The 18,602-nt window shown below is 47.4% G+C and overlaps 1 protein-coding gene across 1 annotated transcript in view; it reads left to right on the forward strand.

Annotated features, from left to right (window-relative positions):
- Positions 1 to 18,566, forward strand: part of LOC135557964 (kinesin-like protein KIF13B) — an 84,265-nt gene extending 65,699 nt beyond the window's left edge. The window contains exons 32-41 of the mRNA XM_064991701.1: positions 1,780 to 1,956; positions 2,199 to 2,291; positions 3,211 to 3,369; positions 4,646 to 4,723; positions 5,101 to 5,160; positions 8,128 to 8,239; positions 10,042 to 10,133; positions 11,753 to 11,836; positions 11,934 to 13,713; positions 13,884 to 18,566. Of these exons, the coding sequence (XP_064847773.1) occupies positions 1,780 to 1,956; positions 2,199 to 2,291; positions 3,211 to 3,369; positions 4,646 to 4,723; positions 5,101 to 5,160; positions 8,128 to 8,239; positions 10,042 to 10,133; positions 11,753 to 11,836; positions 11,934 to 13,713; positions 13,884 to 14,140 (2,892 nt within the window). The 3' untranslated portion in view covers positions 14,141 to 18,566. The remainder of the gene's footprint in view (positions 1 to 1,779; positions 1,957 to 2,198; positions 2,292 to 3,210; positions 3,370 to 4,645; positions 4,724 to 5,100; positions 5,161 to 8,127; positions 8,240 to 10,041; positions 10,134 to 11,752; positions 11,837 to 11,933; positions 13,714 to 13,883) is intronic.
- Positions 18,567 to 18,602: the final 36 nt, after the last annotated feature.

The raw sequence follows: 18,602 nt of genomic DNA on the forward strand, positions 1-18,602 counted from the left end.
ATAGTACACGTCTGTCAGAACTCTCCCAGGGCTGTCCCACCAGCTGTCTTACATAGTACACGTCTGTCAGGACTCTCCCAGGGCTGTCTCACATAGTACACGTCTGTCAGGACTCTCTCGGGGCTGTCCCACCAGCTGTCTTACATAGTACACGTCTGTCACCATAGTACACGTCTGTCAGAACTCTCCCGGGGCTGTCCCACCAGCTGTCTTACATAGTACACGTCTGTCACCATAGTACACGTCTGTCAGAACTCTCCCAGGGCTGTCCCACCAGCTGTCTTACATGGTACACGTCTGTCACCATAGTACACGTCTGTCAGAACTCTCCCGGGGCTGTCCCACCAGCTGTCTTACATGGTACACGTCTGTCACCATAGTACACGTCTGTCAGAACTCTCCCGGGGCTGTCCCACCAGCTGTCTTACATATCTTCCGGTCAAAAGTTTTAGAAAACCTACTCATTCAAAGGTTTTTCTATATTTCTACTGTTTTCTACTTTTTAGAATAATAGTGAAGACATCACAACTACTAAATAACACATATGGAATCATGTTGTAACCAAATATTTGAGATTCTTCAAATTGCCACCCTTTGCCTTGATGACAGCTTTGCACACTATTGGCATTCTCTCAACTAGCTTCATGAGGTAGTCACCTGGAATGCATTTCAATTAACAGGTGTGCCTTGTTAAAAGTTAATTTGTGGAATTTCTTTCCTTAATGCATTTGAGCCAGTCAGTTGTGTTGTGACATGGTAGGGGGGTATACAGAAGATAGCCCTATTTGGTAAATAAAGTCCATATTATGGAAAGAACAGGTCAAATAAGCAAAGCGAAACGACAGTCCATTACTTTAAGACATGAAGGTCAGGCAATCCAGAAAATGTCAAGTTTCTTGAAGTGCAGTCGCAAAACCATCAAACGCTATGATGAAACTGTCTCTCACGAGGACCACCACAGGAAAGGAAGCCGTGACTGACCGAGACTGGTTCATACCATGTGACTGACCGAGACTGGTTCATACCATGTGACTGACCGAGACTGGTTCATACCATGTGACGGACCGAGACTGGTTCATACCACGTGACGGACCGAGACTGGTTCATACCACGTGACGGACCGAGACTGGTTCATACCATGTGACGGACCGAGACTGGTTCATACCATGTGACTGACCGAGACTGGTTCATACCACGTGACGGACCGAGACTGGTTCATACCACGTGACTGACCGAGACTGGTTCATACCACGTGACTGACCGAGACTGGTTCATACCATGTGACTGACCGAGACTGGTTCATACCATGTGACGGACCGAGACTGGTTCATACCATGTGACGGACCGAGACTGGTTCATACCACGTGACGGACCGAGACTGGTTCATACCATGTGACGGACCGAGACTGGTTCATACCATGTGACTGACCGAGACTGGTTCATACCACTTGACGGACCCGAGACTGGTTCATACCATGTGACGGACCGAGACTGGTTCATACCACGTGACGGACCGAGACCTCTTTCCTCTTTCTAAGCTGAGATCTTAAAACTGAGATAACTTTCTTTTGTTCTCAAAACACGGTCATTCGTTCTCAAAACAACGTCTGGTCCTCCTGCCAGCTACTGACAGGTGTGATTCGTACAGTCAGCCACTTGCAAGAACATAGAAATTGGTTTATAGAACAGCACATGAATATAATATAGAAATTAGTTATAAGAATAGCTCAAACATTACAATTTTCCTTACACCAAGTACACACCTTTTTCACCTCCCAGGTTGGTGCAGAGGCGTCGTGGGACTCTACGGTACATAACTGTCCCCAGCTGAGTCGCAGTGTGTCAGCTGACCTCAGGGTGTACCTGATCGTCAGGGTCGTAGTTCAACTCTCTCACCCTGCTAACATGCACCTGGTCCTCCGAAAACGAATCTGTGTCAACCTAGCTGGACGACAGGTAGGAGGGAGAGAGACACACACACACACACACACACACACACACCGGAATACAGGTCAGAATCCTGCTAAGTTTCTCCTCCTGTAAGATACAGCTGTACATGTTTTTTTAGCATTAATTTAAAAAAAATCATCTTTATTCATTTCTGGGTATAATTATTAGTATCCAGCCTACAGCAATGGTTTTGTATGATGTAACGACATTGGCCATAGTTGGGTTTTAATATCATGGTAATATATCAGGGTTGGGGTCAGAGTCTGTTGAAGAGGATGTCTCATCGCAGCACCATCCCTGGTTGTGGAGTCACCTTCGAGATCGTCTCCAACATCCCTGGGGTGAGCGAGGAACAATCGATGACAACATGACACCCATAAGCTATTCTATCTCAGTTTGCCAATCTCTGTATGCATTATCTATGGCAGTGGTTTGCAACTTCCGACCGGTCCCTCTGCTAGTGAGCTGACCAGTCCCTCTGCTAGTGAGCTGACCGGTCCCTCTGCTAGTGAGCTGACCGGTCCCTCTGCTAGTGAGCTGACTGGTCCCTCTGCTAGTGAGCTGACTGGTCCCTCTGCTAGTGAGCTGACCGGTCCCTCTGCTAGTGAGCTGACCGGTCCCTCTGCTAGTGAGCTGACCGGTCCCTCTGCCAGTGAGCTGACCGGTCCCTCTGCCAGTGAGCTGACCGGTCCCTCTGCCAGTGAGCTGACCGGTCCCTCTGCCAGTGAGCTGACCGGTCCCTCTGCCAGTGAGCTGACCGGTCCCTCTGCCAGTGAGCTGACCGGTCCCTCTGCCAGTGAGCTGACCGGTCCCTCTGCCAGTGAGCTGACCGGTCCCTCTGCCAGTGAGCTGACCGGTCCCTCTGCCAGTGAGCTGACCGGTCCCTCTGCCAGTGAGCTGACCGGTCCCTCTGCCAGTGAGCTGACCGGTCCCTCTGCCAGTGAGCTGACCGGTCCCTCTGCCAGTGAGCTGACCAGTCCCTCTGCCAGTGAGCTGACCAGTCCCTCTGCAGTTAGCTGACCAGTCCCTCTGCCAGTGAGCTGACCAGTCCCTCTGCCAGTGAGCTGACCAGTCCCTCTGCCAGTGAGCTGACCAGTCCCTCTGCCAGTTAGCTGACCAGTGATTTCTTAAGTGCTAGTTTTACTGGAAGTGGTCCTCTTAGGAAGAAAGACTGTGGTTTTCCCTGACACATGAAGGACCATAGCTTGCGGATCTCTCTTCCAAAAGGCCAACACTGATCTCAGTCTCCTCCTCCTCCAGCATGTCCAGGGTCCAGAGGACAGAGAGATGCTGGCCAGACTAGCAGCCAGTGTTGATGTTCAGGATGTCCAGTCAGGGGACAGTGAGGCTGCCATAGAGAAGTACCTCCGCAGTGTCCTGGCTGTGGAGAATATACTCACCCTGGACCGACTACGACAGGTCCACACGCACACACACAGACAACACGCACACACACAGACAGCACGCACACAGACAGCACGCACGCACACAGACAGCACGCACACACACAGACAGCACGCACACACACAGACAGCACGCACACACACAGACAGCACGCACACACACAGACAGCACGCACACACACAGACAGCACGCACACACACAGACAGCACGCACACACACACAGACAGCACACACACACACAGACCACACGCACACGCACACAGACAACACGCACACAGACAACACGCACACGCACACAGACAACACGCACACGCACACAGACAACACGCACACGCACACAGACAACACGCACACGCACACAGACAACACGCAAACGCACACAGACAACACGCACACACACACAGACAACACGCACACACACAGACAACACGCACACACACAATAGTACATATACTCAACTCTTACGTAACATAAACCGCCTGTCTGTGTCTGTCTTTGTCTGTCTGTCTGTGTCTGTCTGTGTCTTTATCTGTCTTTGTCTGTCTTTGTCTGTCTTTGTCTGTCTTTGTCTGTCTTTGTGTGTCTTTGTCTGTCTGTCTGTGTCTGTCTGTGTCTTTGTCTGTCTTTGTCTGTCTTTGTCTGTCTTTGTGTCTTTGTGTGTCTGTGTCTTTGTCTGTCTGTCTGTCTGTCTGTGTCTTTGTCTGTCTTTGTCTGTCTGTCTGTCTGTCTGTCTGTGTCTTTGTCTGTCTTTGTCTGTCTGTGTCTGTCTGTGTCTTTGTCTGTCTGTCTGTCTGTGTCTGTCTGTGTCTTTGTCTGTCTTTGTCTGTCTTTGTCTGTCTGTGTCTGTCTGTGTCTGTCTGTCTGTCTGTCTGTCTGTCTGTCTGTCTGTCTGTCTGTCTGTCTGTCTGTCTGTCTGTGTCTGTCTGTGTCTGTGTCTTTGTGTGTCTGTGTCTGTCTGTGTCTTTGTCTGTCTGTGTCTTTGTCTGTCTGTATGTCTGTGTCTCTGTCTGTCTGTCTTTGTCTGTCTGTCTTTGTCTGTCTGTCTTTGTCTGTCTGTGTCTTTGTCTGTCTGTGCCTTTGTCTGTCTGTGCCTTTGTCTGTCTGTGCCTTTGTCTGTCTGTGCCTTTGTCTGTCTGTGCCTTTGTCTGTCTGTGCCTTTGTCTGTCTGGGTCTTTGTCTGTCTGGGTCTTTGTCTGTCTGGGTCTTTGTCTGTCTGGGTCTTTGTCTGTCTGGGTCTTTGTCTGTCTGGGTCTTTGTCTGTCTGGGTCTTTGTCTGTCTGTGTCTGTGCAGGAAGTAGCAGTAAAGGAGAAGTTGTCTGTCAAGGCCAAGTCTCCAAGTCGTGCTCTCAGCTCTCCTAACGTGAACCGGGTAAGAATCTACATCACATGGTCTCCCTATCGTTCACTGATTACTCCAACCCATAACATCCTGCCTGTTACTGATTGGTCAACTGAGGCGTTCAAATCAAATGTATTTATAAAGCCCTTTTTTACATCAGCTGATGTCTCAAAGTGCTGTACAGAAACCCAGCCTAAAACCCCCAAAACAGCAAGCAATGCAGGTGTAGAAGCACCTGCATAAGCTATTCTCATCAATTATTCCATGCCTATTTCTAGAAAATATTAACTTATTTTAGAATTTTGTCTTTAGTTAGTTAGTTAGTTAGTTAACCAGTAACACCTACGACAGCCTGTCCTAGTAACATGTTCCATGCTGATCTCATTCTGATTTCAACCACCACCTAGCTGTCAGGATCCTGGAGCAGACAGGATCTGTCCTCCAATCACAGGCCAGATGACAACAAGGTGAGTCTTTAACCAACTTCCTTATTGTTCTTAATGACTTACCTTGATAAATGTGTTTTTATTGAGTTTGAGTTTATTTTTATTTTTTACAGGGACAGTGCACATTAATCAACGTTTCAGTAAAAGTGCCGGTTTTAGCCAGCCGGCTAATTTTCAACCGCAGTCCCTGGGCAGGATATTAAAAACAATTACAATATAGACAATCCTTGAGCAGTGAGCACACACAGAGCAACATAGGACAAGCAAGACGAAGCATACAGACAGAGCAGCAAGACAAATTTCATAAAAGCAACAAAGTGTTTCCACACCTCACAAGCTACAGACAACAGACAACATGGAAAGCGGCAACACACAGCTAGGGATTATGATCACAAATCTGATTGACCTTTAGCCATGTCTTCATACATTTTGTGAAAGTGTGCAGTTGTGTGTGTCTGATGGCAGTGTATTCCAGACATGGGAAGCTCTCACGGAGAAAGCGGATTTACTAAAGGTGCTTATCCTTAAGGGAACTAACTACACAGTGACCTCTCATTAGGGGTTCACAGCAAAGCTATGGTTATTCTCTAGTTTAATCATTTTTGTTGACATGGTCAAATAACTCCAGATTGGTACCTTATTTTTCCTAACTTGACACACACAAACTAGCGGCCATGAGTAACTTTGGTCTAAAGTAATGGCACTGATTCGGGCCTATTATACAAGCTGAATTGGGCTGCTGTTCTGTTCTGCCAAACCTATTGCCGACCCCTGCTGTATTCTATTCTAGTGGGGATGGGATGGGGGGGGGGGGGGCAATTTTATCTCGCCTAGGGCGGCAGAATGTACAGGACCGTTCTGCTGCCCTACATTTTTCGGATGCGTGTGCACACGAGGTCCCCTATTGGGAAAAAATTCAATTGACTTTCACCCCTGCTCATCACAATAGTCCCTAAAGAGTTAAAATAACACTGATGCATTCAGCTGTGTGGATATACAGTCACTGCATCCTTAGATGACTGCACCAGACCAGTTGGTGGCGCTATAGAGCTCATTGACCCCAGACCAGTTGGTGGCGCTATAGAGCTCATTGACACCAGACCAGTTGGTGGCGCTGCAGAGCTCATTGACCCCAGACCAGTTGGTGGCGCTGCAGAGCTCATTGACCCCAGACCAGTTGGTGGCGCTATAGAGGTCATTGACACCAGACCAGTTGGTGGCGCTATAGAGGTCATTGACCCCAGACCAGTTGGTGGCGCTATAGAGGTCATTGACACCAGACCAGTTGGTGGCGCTATAGAGGTCATTGACCCCAGACCAGTTGGTGGCGCTATAGAGGTCATTGACACCAGACCAGTTGGTGGCGCTATAGAGGTCATTGACCCCAGACCAGTTGGTGGCGCTATAGAGGTCATTGACCCCAGACCAGTTGGTGGCGCTGTAGAGCTCATTGACCCCAGACCAGTTGGTGGCGCTGTAGAGCTCATTGACCCGAGACCAGTTGGTGGCGCTGTAGAGCTCATTGACCCCAGACCAGTTGGTGGCGCTGTAGAGCTCATTGACCCCAGACCAGTTGGTGGCGCTGTAGAGCTCATTGACCCCAGACCAGTTGGTGGCGCTGTAGAGCTCATTGACCCCAGACCAGTTGGTGGCGCTGTAGAGGTCATTGACCCCAGACCAGTTGGTGGCGCTATAGAGGTCATTGACACCAGACCAGTTGGTGGCGCTATAGAGGTCATTGACACCAGACCAGTTGGTGGCGCTATAGAGGTCATTGACACCAGACCAGTTGGTGGCGCTATAGAGCTCATTGACCCCAGACCAGTTGGTGGCGCTATAGAGCTCATTGACCCCAGACCAGTTGGTGGCGCTATAGAGCTCATTGACCCCAGACCAGTTGGTGGCGCTATAGAGCTCATTGACCCCAGACCAGTTGGTGGCGCTGTAGAGGTCATTGACCCCAGACCAGTTGGTGGCGCTGTAGAGGTCATTGACCCCAGACCAGTTGGTGGCGCTATAGAGGTCATTGACCCCAGACCAGTTGGTGGCGCTATAGAGGTCATTGACCCCAGACCAGTTGGTGGCGCTGTAGAGGTCATTGACCCCAGACCAGTTGGTGGCGCTGTAGAGGTCATTGACCCCAGACCAGTTGGTGGCGCTGCAGAGCTCATTGACACCAGACCAGTTGGTGGCGCTATAGAGGTCATTGACCCCAGACCAGTTGGTGGCGCTATAGAGGTCATTGACCCGAGACCAGTTGGTGGCGCTATAGAGGTCATTGACCCCAGACCAGTTGGTGGCGCTATAGAGGTCATTGACCCCAGACCAGTTGGTGGCACTGCAGAGCTCATTGACCCCAGACCAGTTGGTGGCGCTGTAGAGCTCATTGACCCCAGACCAGTTGGTGGCGCTATAGAGGTCATTGACCCCAGACCAGTTGGTGGCGCTATAGAGGTCATTGACCCCAGACCAGTTGATGGCGCTGTAGAGATCATTGACCCCAGACCAGTTGATGGCGCTGTAGAGATCATTGACCCCAGACCAGTTGGTGGTGCTATAGAGATCATTGACCCCCTGTGGCACTATAGGATACGAGAGCAATAACTCTTGATCAAGTGGACTTTGTCTCATGCAAATGAATGTTAGGGTTATATTATGCAGACAAACAATGTGAAATAGTTCCTACATTATAGTACTTGTTTTGTTATCCAACTGATCTTGTGTCCTTTTTGTCATTCTGTGAACCCCGTTTAATGCTGCTTGCAGCTATATTTTCAGTTTGAAATGCGTATAGACGTCCCCAAGCACACAGCCCATATTTTCAGCCCCTAGTTTCACCTATAGTTTAATTTGACTATGAAGCAGAATTGACAACATAAGATAAACAGTTTGAACAATTACAATTTTTTGTTGTTGTTGTTGTTACAACAATACAATAAAAAATATCTAACAATCTATGTAGATAATGTCTGCTTCTCGTCTCCTCAGGGCTGGTCAGAGAGTAACCAGGACCTGTCAGTGTTCTCCTCACCGTCCAACTCCAGACGCACCCTGCCTAGCTCCGCTCCGCCTCTGGTCCAGAACATCCACCCTGAGACGAGTGAGAACAACAAGCCTCTGTTACGTCAGGGCTAATGATCGCTATCGCTAACCTTTTCTTCATTTAGAACTGTCACTAGTGCTGCTAGTGCTGCCTCTGTTACGTCAGGGCTAATGATCGCTATCGCTAACCTTTTCTTCATTTAGAACTGTCACTAGTGCTGCTAGTGCTGCCTCTGTTACGTCAGGGCTAATGATCGCTATCGCTAACCTTTTCTTCATTTAGAACTGTCACTAGTGCTGCTAGTGCTGCCTCTGTTACGTCAGGGCTAATGATCGCTATCGCTAACCTTTTCTTCATTTAGAACTGTCACTAGTGCTGCTAGTGCTGCCTCTGTTACGTCAGGGCTAATGATCGCTATCGCTAACCTTTTCTTCATTTAGAACTGTCACTAGTGCTGCTAGTGCTGCCTCTGTTACGTCAGGGCTAATGATCGCTATCGCTAACCTTTTCTTCATTTAGAACTGTCACTAGTGCTGCTAGTGCTGCCTCTGTTACGTCAGGGCTAATGATCGCTATCGCTAACCTTTTCTTCATTTAGAACTGTCACTAGTGCTGCTAGTGCTGCCTCTGTTACGTCAGGGCTAATGATCGCTATCGCTAACCTTTTCTTCATTTAGAACTGTCACTAGTGCTGCTAGTGCTGCCTCTGTTACGTCAGGGCTAATGATCGCTATCGCTAACCTTTTCTTCATTTACAACTGTCACTAGTGCTGCTAGTGCTGCCTCTGTTACGTCAGGGCTAATGATCGCTATCGCTAACCTTTTCTTCATTTAGAACTGTCACTAGTGCTGCTCATCTGTTCATCTATTAGATCTGTCTTCTGTTTCTGTGGTTTCATCTGTTGGTTAATCTATCAGATCCGTCCTGTTTCTTTCTTTTCCTCCTCTTATTCCATTTCTTCCTCTTCCTCCTCTTCCTCCTCATCCCTCCCCGTACCTCCTTCCTCCTCGTCCTCCCTTCTCGTCCCCTCCTCCTCCTTCTCTTCTTTCTGTCCCTCCCTCTTTCCTCTGTTTACCCTCTCCAGGTCTCTCACGGTATGCTCCTGCTACCTCTTATTCCTCCTCTTCCTCCTCGTCCTCCCTTCTCGTACCCTCCTTCTCTTCTTTCTGTCCCTCCCTCTTTCCTCTGTTTACCCTCTCCAGGTCTCTCACGGTATGCTCCTGCTACCTCTTATTCCTCCTCTTCCTCCTCGTCCTCCCTTCTCGTACCCTCCTTCTCTTCTTTCTGTCCCTCCCTCTTTCCTCTGTTTACCCTCTCCAGGTCTCTCACGGTATGCTCCTGCTACCTCTTATTTCTCCTCTTCCTCCTCGTCCTCCCTTCTGGTCCCCTCCTCCTCCTTCTCTTCTTTCTGTCCCTCCCTCTTTCCTCTGTTTACCCTCTCCAGGTCTCTCACGGTATGCTCCTGCTACCTCTTATTTCTCCTCTTCCTCCTCGTCCTCCCTTCTCGTACCCTCCTCCTCCTTCTCTTCTTTCTGTCCCTCCCTCTTTCCTCTGCTTACCCTCTCCAGGTCTCTCACGGTATGCTCCTGCTACCTCTTATTTCTCCTCTTCCTCCTCGTCCTCCCTTCTCGTACCCTCCTCCTCCTTCTCTTCTTTCTGTCCCTCCCTCTTTCCTCTGCTTACCCTCTCCAGGTCTCTCACGGTATGCTCCTGCTACCTCTTATTTCTCCTCTTCCTCCTCGTCCTCCCTTCTCGTACCCTCCTCCTCCTTCTCTTCTTTCTATCCCTCCCTCTTTCCTCTGCTTACCCTCTCCAGGTCTCTCACGGTATGCTCCTGCTACCTCTTATTTCTCCCCAGTCAAGGCTCTGGTTCCTCCTGTCCCTAAACTGCTAAAGTCCCTGTTCCCAACCAGGGAGGAGAAGAGAGACCTGACCCATGTCCCACAGCAGGTAAAGTACTAAACTAATAACACTACTGATCTCTGGTCAGTTCATAGACCAGACCCCTATCTGCCAGCAAGTATTTACACTACTGCTGAACATATTTGCTACCTTTTAACAGTAACATCTGCTTTGTGGTCAGTTCTTATTTATAGCATATGCTTCATTCAGAGCAACAGAAAACACATGCTGCCCATAAACACTATATATATAACCAACATTCACATTATCTCACACATTTCGTAACCTGCTCTATGTGAAGCGGCCATCTGTTGTTATACTAGCGTTAGCAGTTATTCAATAACACAAACCCCAAAGCAAATCAGGGGGAGAAAAATAGATTTATTTGAAAAGGACAAATTATTATGCTAGGAGGTAGATGTTCAGTCTTCCCTGTCCTCAGTTTTTCTCCACAGAACAAAGGAACAGGATGCCATTAATACCCCCCCCCCCCCCCCACACCACCCCACCCTAGCCTGCGGTTGACCAATCAGAAGGCCTTGCAGTACAACTGAGCCAATGGCCAAATAACAAGTATCCTGCTCCAGACTCAATGTATAGACCAACAAAAATGTAGAACACGTAGCTCTGAGTTCAGGACCAACATTCCACACATTCTAAACACCTGTTGAACTATTTTCCCTATTGACCATTAGTACTCTGCTTTGTGTATTTTTATCTTCAAAATATTAATTTACAGTACCTGTGATAGTCTCTGAATGGGAATATTCTCCAGCGGTGTGAAGGAGTGGTGCAGTGGACAGGAGATAGCCAGAGGATGACAGGGTAGTTCTGTTTGACCTGCTGACTATGACCTCAGTAAGGTTCTTCTCCTGCTGCCGAAAATAGCATCTTTCAAGCAAGACATCAGAAAACAATCACCTCTCATTTTCTGACTATGATTCTAGAATTGCGATTGTGCTGTTGCAGCTGATCTGCTTTGTGTCTTTTCTCACCTGGCCTCTACTTTCCCTTATCTGAGGAGACAGGGCTTTGGAATGTTTAGCTGTAAAAAACAAAACAAGTAAAAAGTAAATTCATAACAAATTCTTATTTTCAATGACGGCCTAGGAACAGTGGGTTAACTGCCTGTTCAGGGGCAGAACGACAGAATAGTGGATCCGATCTTGCACATGTTTCGGTTACTCGTCCAGCGCTCTAACCACTAGGCTACCTAGTGGTTATGGCCTTTATCATTCTTTATTTCATTTCCAGCGTTTTGAGCAGGACAGAATGGAGGATGATTTAATAGAAAAGGGACAGGAATCTGGATACTGTCCCTAGATCAGAGGCTGGAATCTGTATATTGTCCCTAGATCAGAGGCTGGAATCTGTATACTGTCCCTAGATCAGAGGCTGTAATCTGTATACTGTCCCTAGATCAGAGGCTGGAATCTGTATACTGTCCCTAGATCAGAGGCTGGAATCTGTATACTGTCCCTAGATCAGAGGCTGGAATCTGTATACTGTCCCTAGATCAGAGGCTGGAATCTGGATACTGTCCCTAGATCAGCGGCTGGAAGAGCTCTTGAGCCTGTTTTCTGTAATGACATCTATGATTGATTGAACTGTCGTATACTCTGTGAAACATCTCTGATTGAACTTTTAACGTATGTTCTCATCTTTAGCCTCTCCCTCAGAGCCTACCTCGCATTGTCGTGCAGTCCGCAAGTGTTGAAGAGGACTTGAATACAAAACTTAGCCATCAATTGGTAAGTTACTTGATCGTCTGTCCCTAGTAAGTATTGAGAATAATATGGTAATATGTTCGTCACCATTCATTACTTGTCTGTTTGGTTAATTCCACAGGTTCCCATTGGGGTAATCATCCCCCCAAAGTGCCAATCAGAGGCTGGGAAAACCATGCCCCTCCCCCCGGCTATCATCCCTCCACTCATCCCTGAGATAGAAGACCCCTTCCCCAGTCCGGTCAGCGAGGCATCCAGTGGCTACATGTCCACCAGCGTCTCCACGGCAACCCTGTCAGAGGCTTACCTGATTTGTGGGGACCTCGGTCTGTCAGCCAATCTCAATCCAGATGGCTTTGAGGTGACGCACAGGTCGTTCGAGTCCGACATCGGTCGGTGTCTTCATCAGGAGTCTAACATGGCCGACCAGGAGGAAGAGAGGACCACTGCTACTGACCTGGAGGCTTCAGAGAAACAGAGGACTGATACTAGTTCTCCCCAGGCAGACAGGGCTGATATTGATACACTACGAGCAGACTCTTCTCTCCCATTGGATCCACATGGAACCTCCGCAGAACCTCTTCTCATATCAAAACCCTATAAATCCTCAGGAGAACCTGAAGATATGACTCCACCAGAGTCACTGTCACACAAGTTTACACAAGAATACTACAGACTACTACCTTGTGAAGTATCAATCCAACCAGAGTCACTGACACCGTCTACACAAGAACAGTCTGTAGCATCTAATGAGTCTGAACCACCAGTCCAGCCAGTCAAGTCTGTACAAGAACAACTGAGACGGTCTTCACCAGACAATTCAACAGAAAAACTGTCTGTAGAATTAGACCAGTCAGAACCACCAGTCCACAGAAAAGACCCAGTCCAGTTAGAACAACCACCAGTGGAGCCAAAGCCACCTCGGGAACAGCGTGAGGCAACAGCTGAGTCAGCACCTCTAGATCAGCTTGCACCTCTAGATCAGCTTGCACCTCTAGATCAGCTTGCACCTCTAGATCAGCTTGCACCTCTAGATCAGCTTGCACCTCTAGATCAGCTTGCACCTCTAGATCAGCTTGCACCTCTAGATCAGCTAGCACCTCTAGACCAGCTAGCACCTCTAGACCAGCTAGCACCTCTAGACCAGCTAGCACCTCTAGACCAGCTAGCACCTCTAGACCAGCTAGCACCTCTAGACCAGCTAGCACCTCTAGACCAGCTAGCACCTCTAGACCAGCTAGCACCTCTAGACCAGCTAGCACCTCTAGACCAGCTAGCACCTCTAGACCAGCTAGCACCTCTAGACCAGCTAGCACCGGCAGACCAGCTAGCACCTCTAGACCAGCTAGCACCTCTAGATCAGCTAGCACCTCTAGACCAGCTAGCACCGGCAGACCAGCCTGAACCTGCACTTACCCCTGTAAAGCCTCTGGTTGTCCAGCTTGCACCTAGCCAGCCAGCCAAAGCTCCAGCCCCAACCCTGGCTTCAGCTCCAATCACTGCCGTAACTCCTGCTCCTGTCCCACCCAAAGCCCCTCTCATCACCACTGTCCCAACCCTTCTTCCAGCACTAGTTGTCAAACCTCCCAGTAGCTCGGCAGCAAACCCATTCAAGATCCAGAAAGTAAAGACGTCCGATCTGAAGTCCTTCCATCCTATTGTAAATGAGGATGAGAGCCAGGCCAGGAACAGTGGTCTTGGTGCTGATCTCGCTCTTCCTCTGGATATCCTCTCTGACTCAGACGAAGGAGTCACTGACACAGCCACAGAGGTGCATGACTGGCTGAAGGAGGGGGAGTTTGTGACTGTAGGAACTAATAAAAGTGGCACTGTGCGCTACGTGGGACCTACGGATTTCGCAGACGGAACCTGGGTTGGAGTGGAGCTGGACTTACCTGCGGGTAGGTAGAAGAGGTTACCATGTGATGTGTTCTGATTTGTATTTATTTGTAACTTTACGATTCTGCTGTAGTTCTTGTGATGGCTCGCAAAGTGTTTGTGCGTGTTTGTGTGCGTGATATATTTTGAGTAAATTCGTGCTGGATGTCTCACTGGCTCTTTCTCTATCCAGGGAAAAATGACGGGTCTGTGGGTGGAAAGCACTACTTCCACTGTAACCCTGGTTACGGGGTGTTGGTGCGTCCTGATAGGGTGAGCCGTGGAGGAGTCGGGGGCGGGGCTAAGGAGAAGCGGCGACAGCAGCAGAAGCGTCGCAGTGCTAACCTATCAGGGTCCAGCCCTAACCTGGCTGCCCTCACTGCCCTGGCCAAGGGAGAGGGGACTGGGGCCGGTCGCAAAGGAGACAACCGTAAATCCTGGAACAGCTGAGAGGAGAGTGTAGCAAGGTTGGGGTCAATTTCATTCCAATTCAGTCAATTCAAGAAGGAATCTGTAATTCCAATTTCAATTTCCCCTGAACACTTCTCTAGAGATGCATTGAGGAAAATTTGAAATTCGAATTTCAGTTTACTTTCCGAATTGCTGGAATTGAAACGAGATTGACCCCAACCTGGTGGGTACTAGACGCAACGCCACAACCAACTAGTAGAGGTGCAACCCAAAAACCACAGCAACATATCAAGACATAAGAGGTGCACCATTTTCTCGTTTTAAATGTTCAGTCACCGATGGACAGGTGGAGGAGAGGCCCAGTTCATGGTGCTGGCTGCATCAAGGAGTAGGATTAAGTTACCCCCTAGTCACTGAACTTGGGTCAGTTAGACTTTTTCCCCACTCATGGATAAGGTTAGTATTGGGGGGAGGGGATGCAGATTCTAGATCTGTACCTAGGGGTAACTTCATCCCGGGGCCAGTTTTGTGAAGTTGCCCCTAGTCACTGATCTTGGGTCAGTTTAGCATTTTCCTCACTAATGGTTAAGGTTCGGGGGAGGAGGGGAAAGCTGATCCTAGATCTGTACCTAGGGCAGGGGTGTCAAACTCATTCCATGGAGTTTTTTGGGGGGGGTTTCCTTTCAATTATTAAGACTAAGACAACCAGGTGAGGGGAGTTCCTTACTAATCAGTGACCTTAAAGCATGAAACACACCGAGAATCTGACTGTCCATAGACTGCCGATGGGTACTTATAACAGTGGGAGGCCGTTCCTTCTCTTGCTAGAACAAAAGTGGTACCTGCTGCATGCCGAACGAACCTACCGATTCTATTTGTGGAATCGCAATGCTCGTCAGTGGCCAACAATTTGACTTTGAACCAATCAGAGAGCACCAACCCCCAAGTGGGAGAGCCAATAAAAAAAATAGGGCATTTTCTCCATACGTCCACGAATGAGCCAGTCACACTTCATATGCAATGTTAGGCTATGAGAGGGTAGCTAGCTAAGTGCACAGACGCAATGCACACAACACTAAATACTTCCTCCAAACAAGCTTACCACTGTAGCTAGTATTGACATTGTAATTCAATCATAATGGATTAGCTAGTTTCCATGAAACTGTGTTAGCTGCTGAGTTAGTACAGTGTCCTTAGCTTTAGCTATGTTATGCTAGCAAGCTAAACATTTGGCTAGGGTCTGGCAGTATGGGATTATGAAGAGTTAATTAAATTGTTTCTTTGTCATCTTGCTAGGTAGTTATCTAGCTGTGGCCTTCTGGTTAGTATCAACAAAGGCTTTCTACTAGGCTTGGGTGATATACCTTATATCGGGTTTTTTTTTAAATACCGTTGGTATGATTTTCAATACCAATGGTTTGCTAACTTGCCAGCTAAGTTGCGAGACGTCAAGGTCACACTTCTTGTTTACAGCAGAGCCATTCAATCCCCTCTTGGGTGGATCAAGATCCCTGTTGCTTAAATTGTTTTGAGCATTTTTTTAAATGTTATATTCTTTATGGCGCCCCCTTGTGTGCACATTCGGTAATACCGTATACCCTGGTATGGTACGGAAACGGTATGAACCTCTGGATACTTCCCGACCCTACTTTCTACGAAATAGCAACATTAGCACAGATAGCTTGGAATCTAGACCATAGGCAATGGCATTGCCAAACAACGCTACTGCCACCTTCTGGTTTGGAGTATGTTAACAAGGCTGAGTGGCTGACGACTTCAAAGGTCTTTGCTGTGTGAACACAAACCAGAGATTGACTGCCGCACTGTTCGGAGGTGCTCAGTACTGACAGGCAAACGTTTGACAAGCCTACCGCTGAGTCTTCGCTTTAATTCATCGATCCAGTACAAGGGAGGTGGTGAAAACCTGCACACACTCTGCACTCTTTGGAATGAGTTTGACACATGACCTATAGGTCAGGGGTTCTCAAAGTAGGATCTGCGGACTACTACAGGGGGTTTGCCGCTGTTTGTTTTTTTGTACGTTTTGGGGGGGGGGGTATTACGAACAAAAGATTGAACAACTTTTGGCCAAGGTATCCGTGGAATACGTTTAATGTGTTAATTGTTTGAATCAATACAATGTAATAGTAGTAATCTGTAATTTATGTTCTTGACCCTAGAGGCTCCCTGGAGGCTCACAGGGATATTGGTATCCACTCCACCAATTATCTTTTCTTTCTTTCTGTTTCTTTTTACATAAATGCACTGTGATTCAAGTTCTAAAATGGCAAAGTCTTTGCCTCATGGCAAAATGTGCAGAATTCCAGGATAATAGTTTTAAAACGGCAACATTTTCTCTCCGATGCCAAGAGGCGGGCCTTTTAAATGTTCTTTCTCCGGGCCCTCGACTTGGTTTGTTCAGCCTTGCACTGCAGACGGCATAGTAAAACTAATTGTAGGCTGTTTTTAACACACTGGAGATGTCTTCTGATTATGAGCGGGTCCTTGTTGAATTTTCTATCACAAAAGGGGTCCCAGGCCCCAAACAGCTTGGGAACCCCTGACCAAGGGGAAACTTCACCTCCAGAGCTTTCTTTCATATCATCTGAATGTATTTTTTTGTCTGATTGGGTCTCTCAGGTTCTCAAATAACACGTGCCATATTTTATTTACCAGGGTTGCGATCAATTCCATTTCATTTCAGGAAATACACAAATTCCAATTCTATTCAATGCTTTTCAATTAGGAATTTGGTTTACTTTCTGAATTGACTGAAATTGAAATGGAATTTGCCCCAACCCTGGTTATTACAACAGTGTGGCAGAACAATATGTTATCGTGATCTGTTTTTAGCTAACAGGAAATATTCTGTGTATTAATTAATTTACTTAAACTGTTTGATTGGATCATTTTATGTTTGGATGTTATGTTATAAGGTTTTGGGATAGTGTGGGACAGGTAGAATGCAACCTGGTATGTGTTTTATGTATACTGAACAAAAATATAACGCAACATGTGAAATGTTGTCCCATGAAATTATCCATATGTTCAGAAAGCTTATTATTCTCAAATGTTGTGCACATATTTTACATCCCTATTCGTGAGCATTTTTCCTTTGCCAAGATAATCCATCCACCAGACAGGTGTGGCATATCAAGAAGCTGATCATATGACCATAACACAGGTGCACCTTGAGCTGGGGATAAAATGTGCAGTTTTGTCACACAATTCCACAGATGTCTCAAGTTTTGAGGAGCGTGCAATTGGCATGCTGACTGCAGGAATGTCCACCAGAGCAGTTGCCAGAGAATTTAATGTTAATTTCTCTACCATAAGCCACCTCCAATGTTGTTTTAAAGAATTTAGCAGTATGTCCAACCTGCCTTACTAACGTATGTAACCACGCCAGCCGGCTTCTTGACCTGCGGGATCGTCTGAGACCAGACAGCTGATTCAACTTTTTTTAAATATACTTTTTACCCCCTTTTCTCCCCAATTGGTAGTCTTGTCCCATCGCTGCAACTGCCATACAGACTTGAGAGGTGAAGGTCGAGAACCATGCGTCCTCCGAAACACGACCCTGCCCCACTGCTTCTTGACACACTGCTCGCTTAACCCGGGAGCCAGCCGCAACAATGTGTCAGAGGAAACGCCGTACAACTGGCGACCGTGTCAGCGTGCATGTGCCCGGTTCCCGCCACAGGAGTCTCTAGAGCGCGATGGGACAAGGACATCCCGGCCGGCTAACTCCTCCCCTAACCCGGGCCAATTATGCACCGCTTCATGGGTCGCGGCCGGCTGCGACACAGCCTGGGATCGAACCCGGGTCTGTAGTGACGACTCAAGCGCCTTAGACCACTGCGCCACTCGGGAGGCCCGCAAAGCAGTATTTCTGTCTTCAATAAAACCCTTTTGTTGGCGGGGGAAACAACCAATTCTGAGTGGGTGGGACTGGCTCTCAAGTGGGTGGGCCTATGGCTTCCTAAGCCCACCCATGGCAGCACTCCGAAATCTGTAGACGAGGGTCTAACCAATTTATTTCAATTGACACATTTCCTTATATGAACTGTAAGTCATTTTTGAAATTGTTGCAATTTGCGTTTATATTTTTGTTCAGTATAGTTGCTGTGCATGGATGGGTTCTGTTTTGTATGCAGATTTGGGTATTTATGTAATGTATTAGGGGGTTTAAGACATTGCACATTGGGCTTGTTTTTAATTATTTTTCAAATGTTTTATACGTGCATTCAGTCTGATCTGACTGTATGAATGTTCCATTTTATTTTTAGATGGAAACTAGACATTTTTAAAAGAAATCGATGGGATGACCACTAATCTCTTTTTTTAATATCAATATGGTGTTACAATAAACTGTATACTTCTACATCTTTACCAAATTTTTATTTACAACTGAATTGTATTACATCTTAATAAACTACGTTTCCGTATGTCTAGGAACCTTTAATGCTCCAGTTTATTTTGTCGGGTAGGAAATGTAGTT

Source organism: Oncorhynchus masou, chromosome 16 (assembly GCF_036934945.1).
Source record: "Oncorhynchus masou masou isolate Uvic2021 chromosome 16, UVic_Omas_1.1, whole genome shotgun sequence".
Classification (NCBI taxonomy): Eukaryota; Metazoa; Chordata; class Actinopteri; order Salmoniformes; family Salmonidae; genus Oncorhynchus; species Oncorhynchus masou.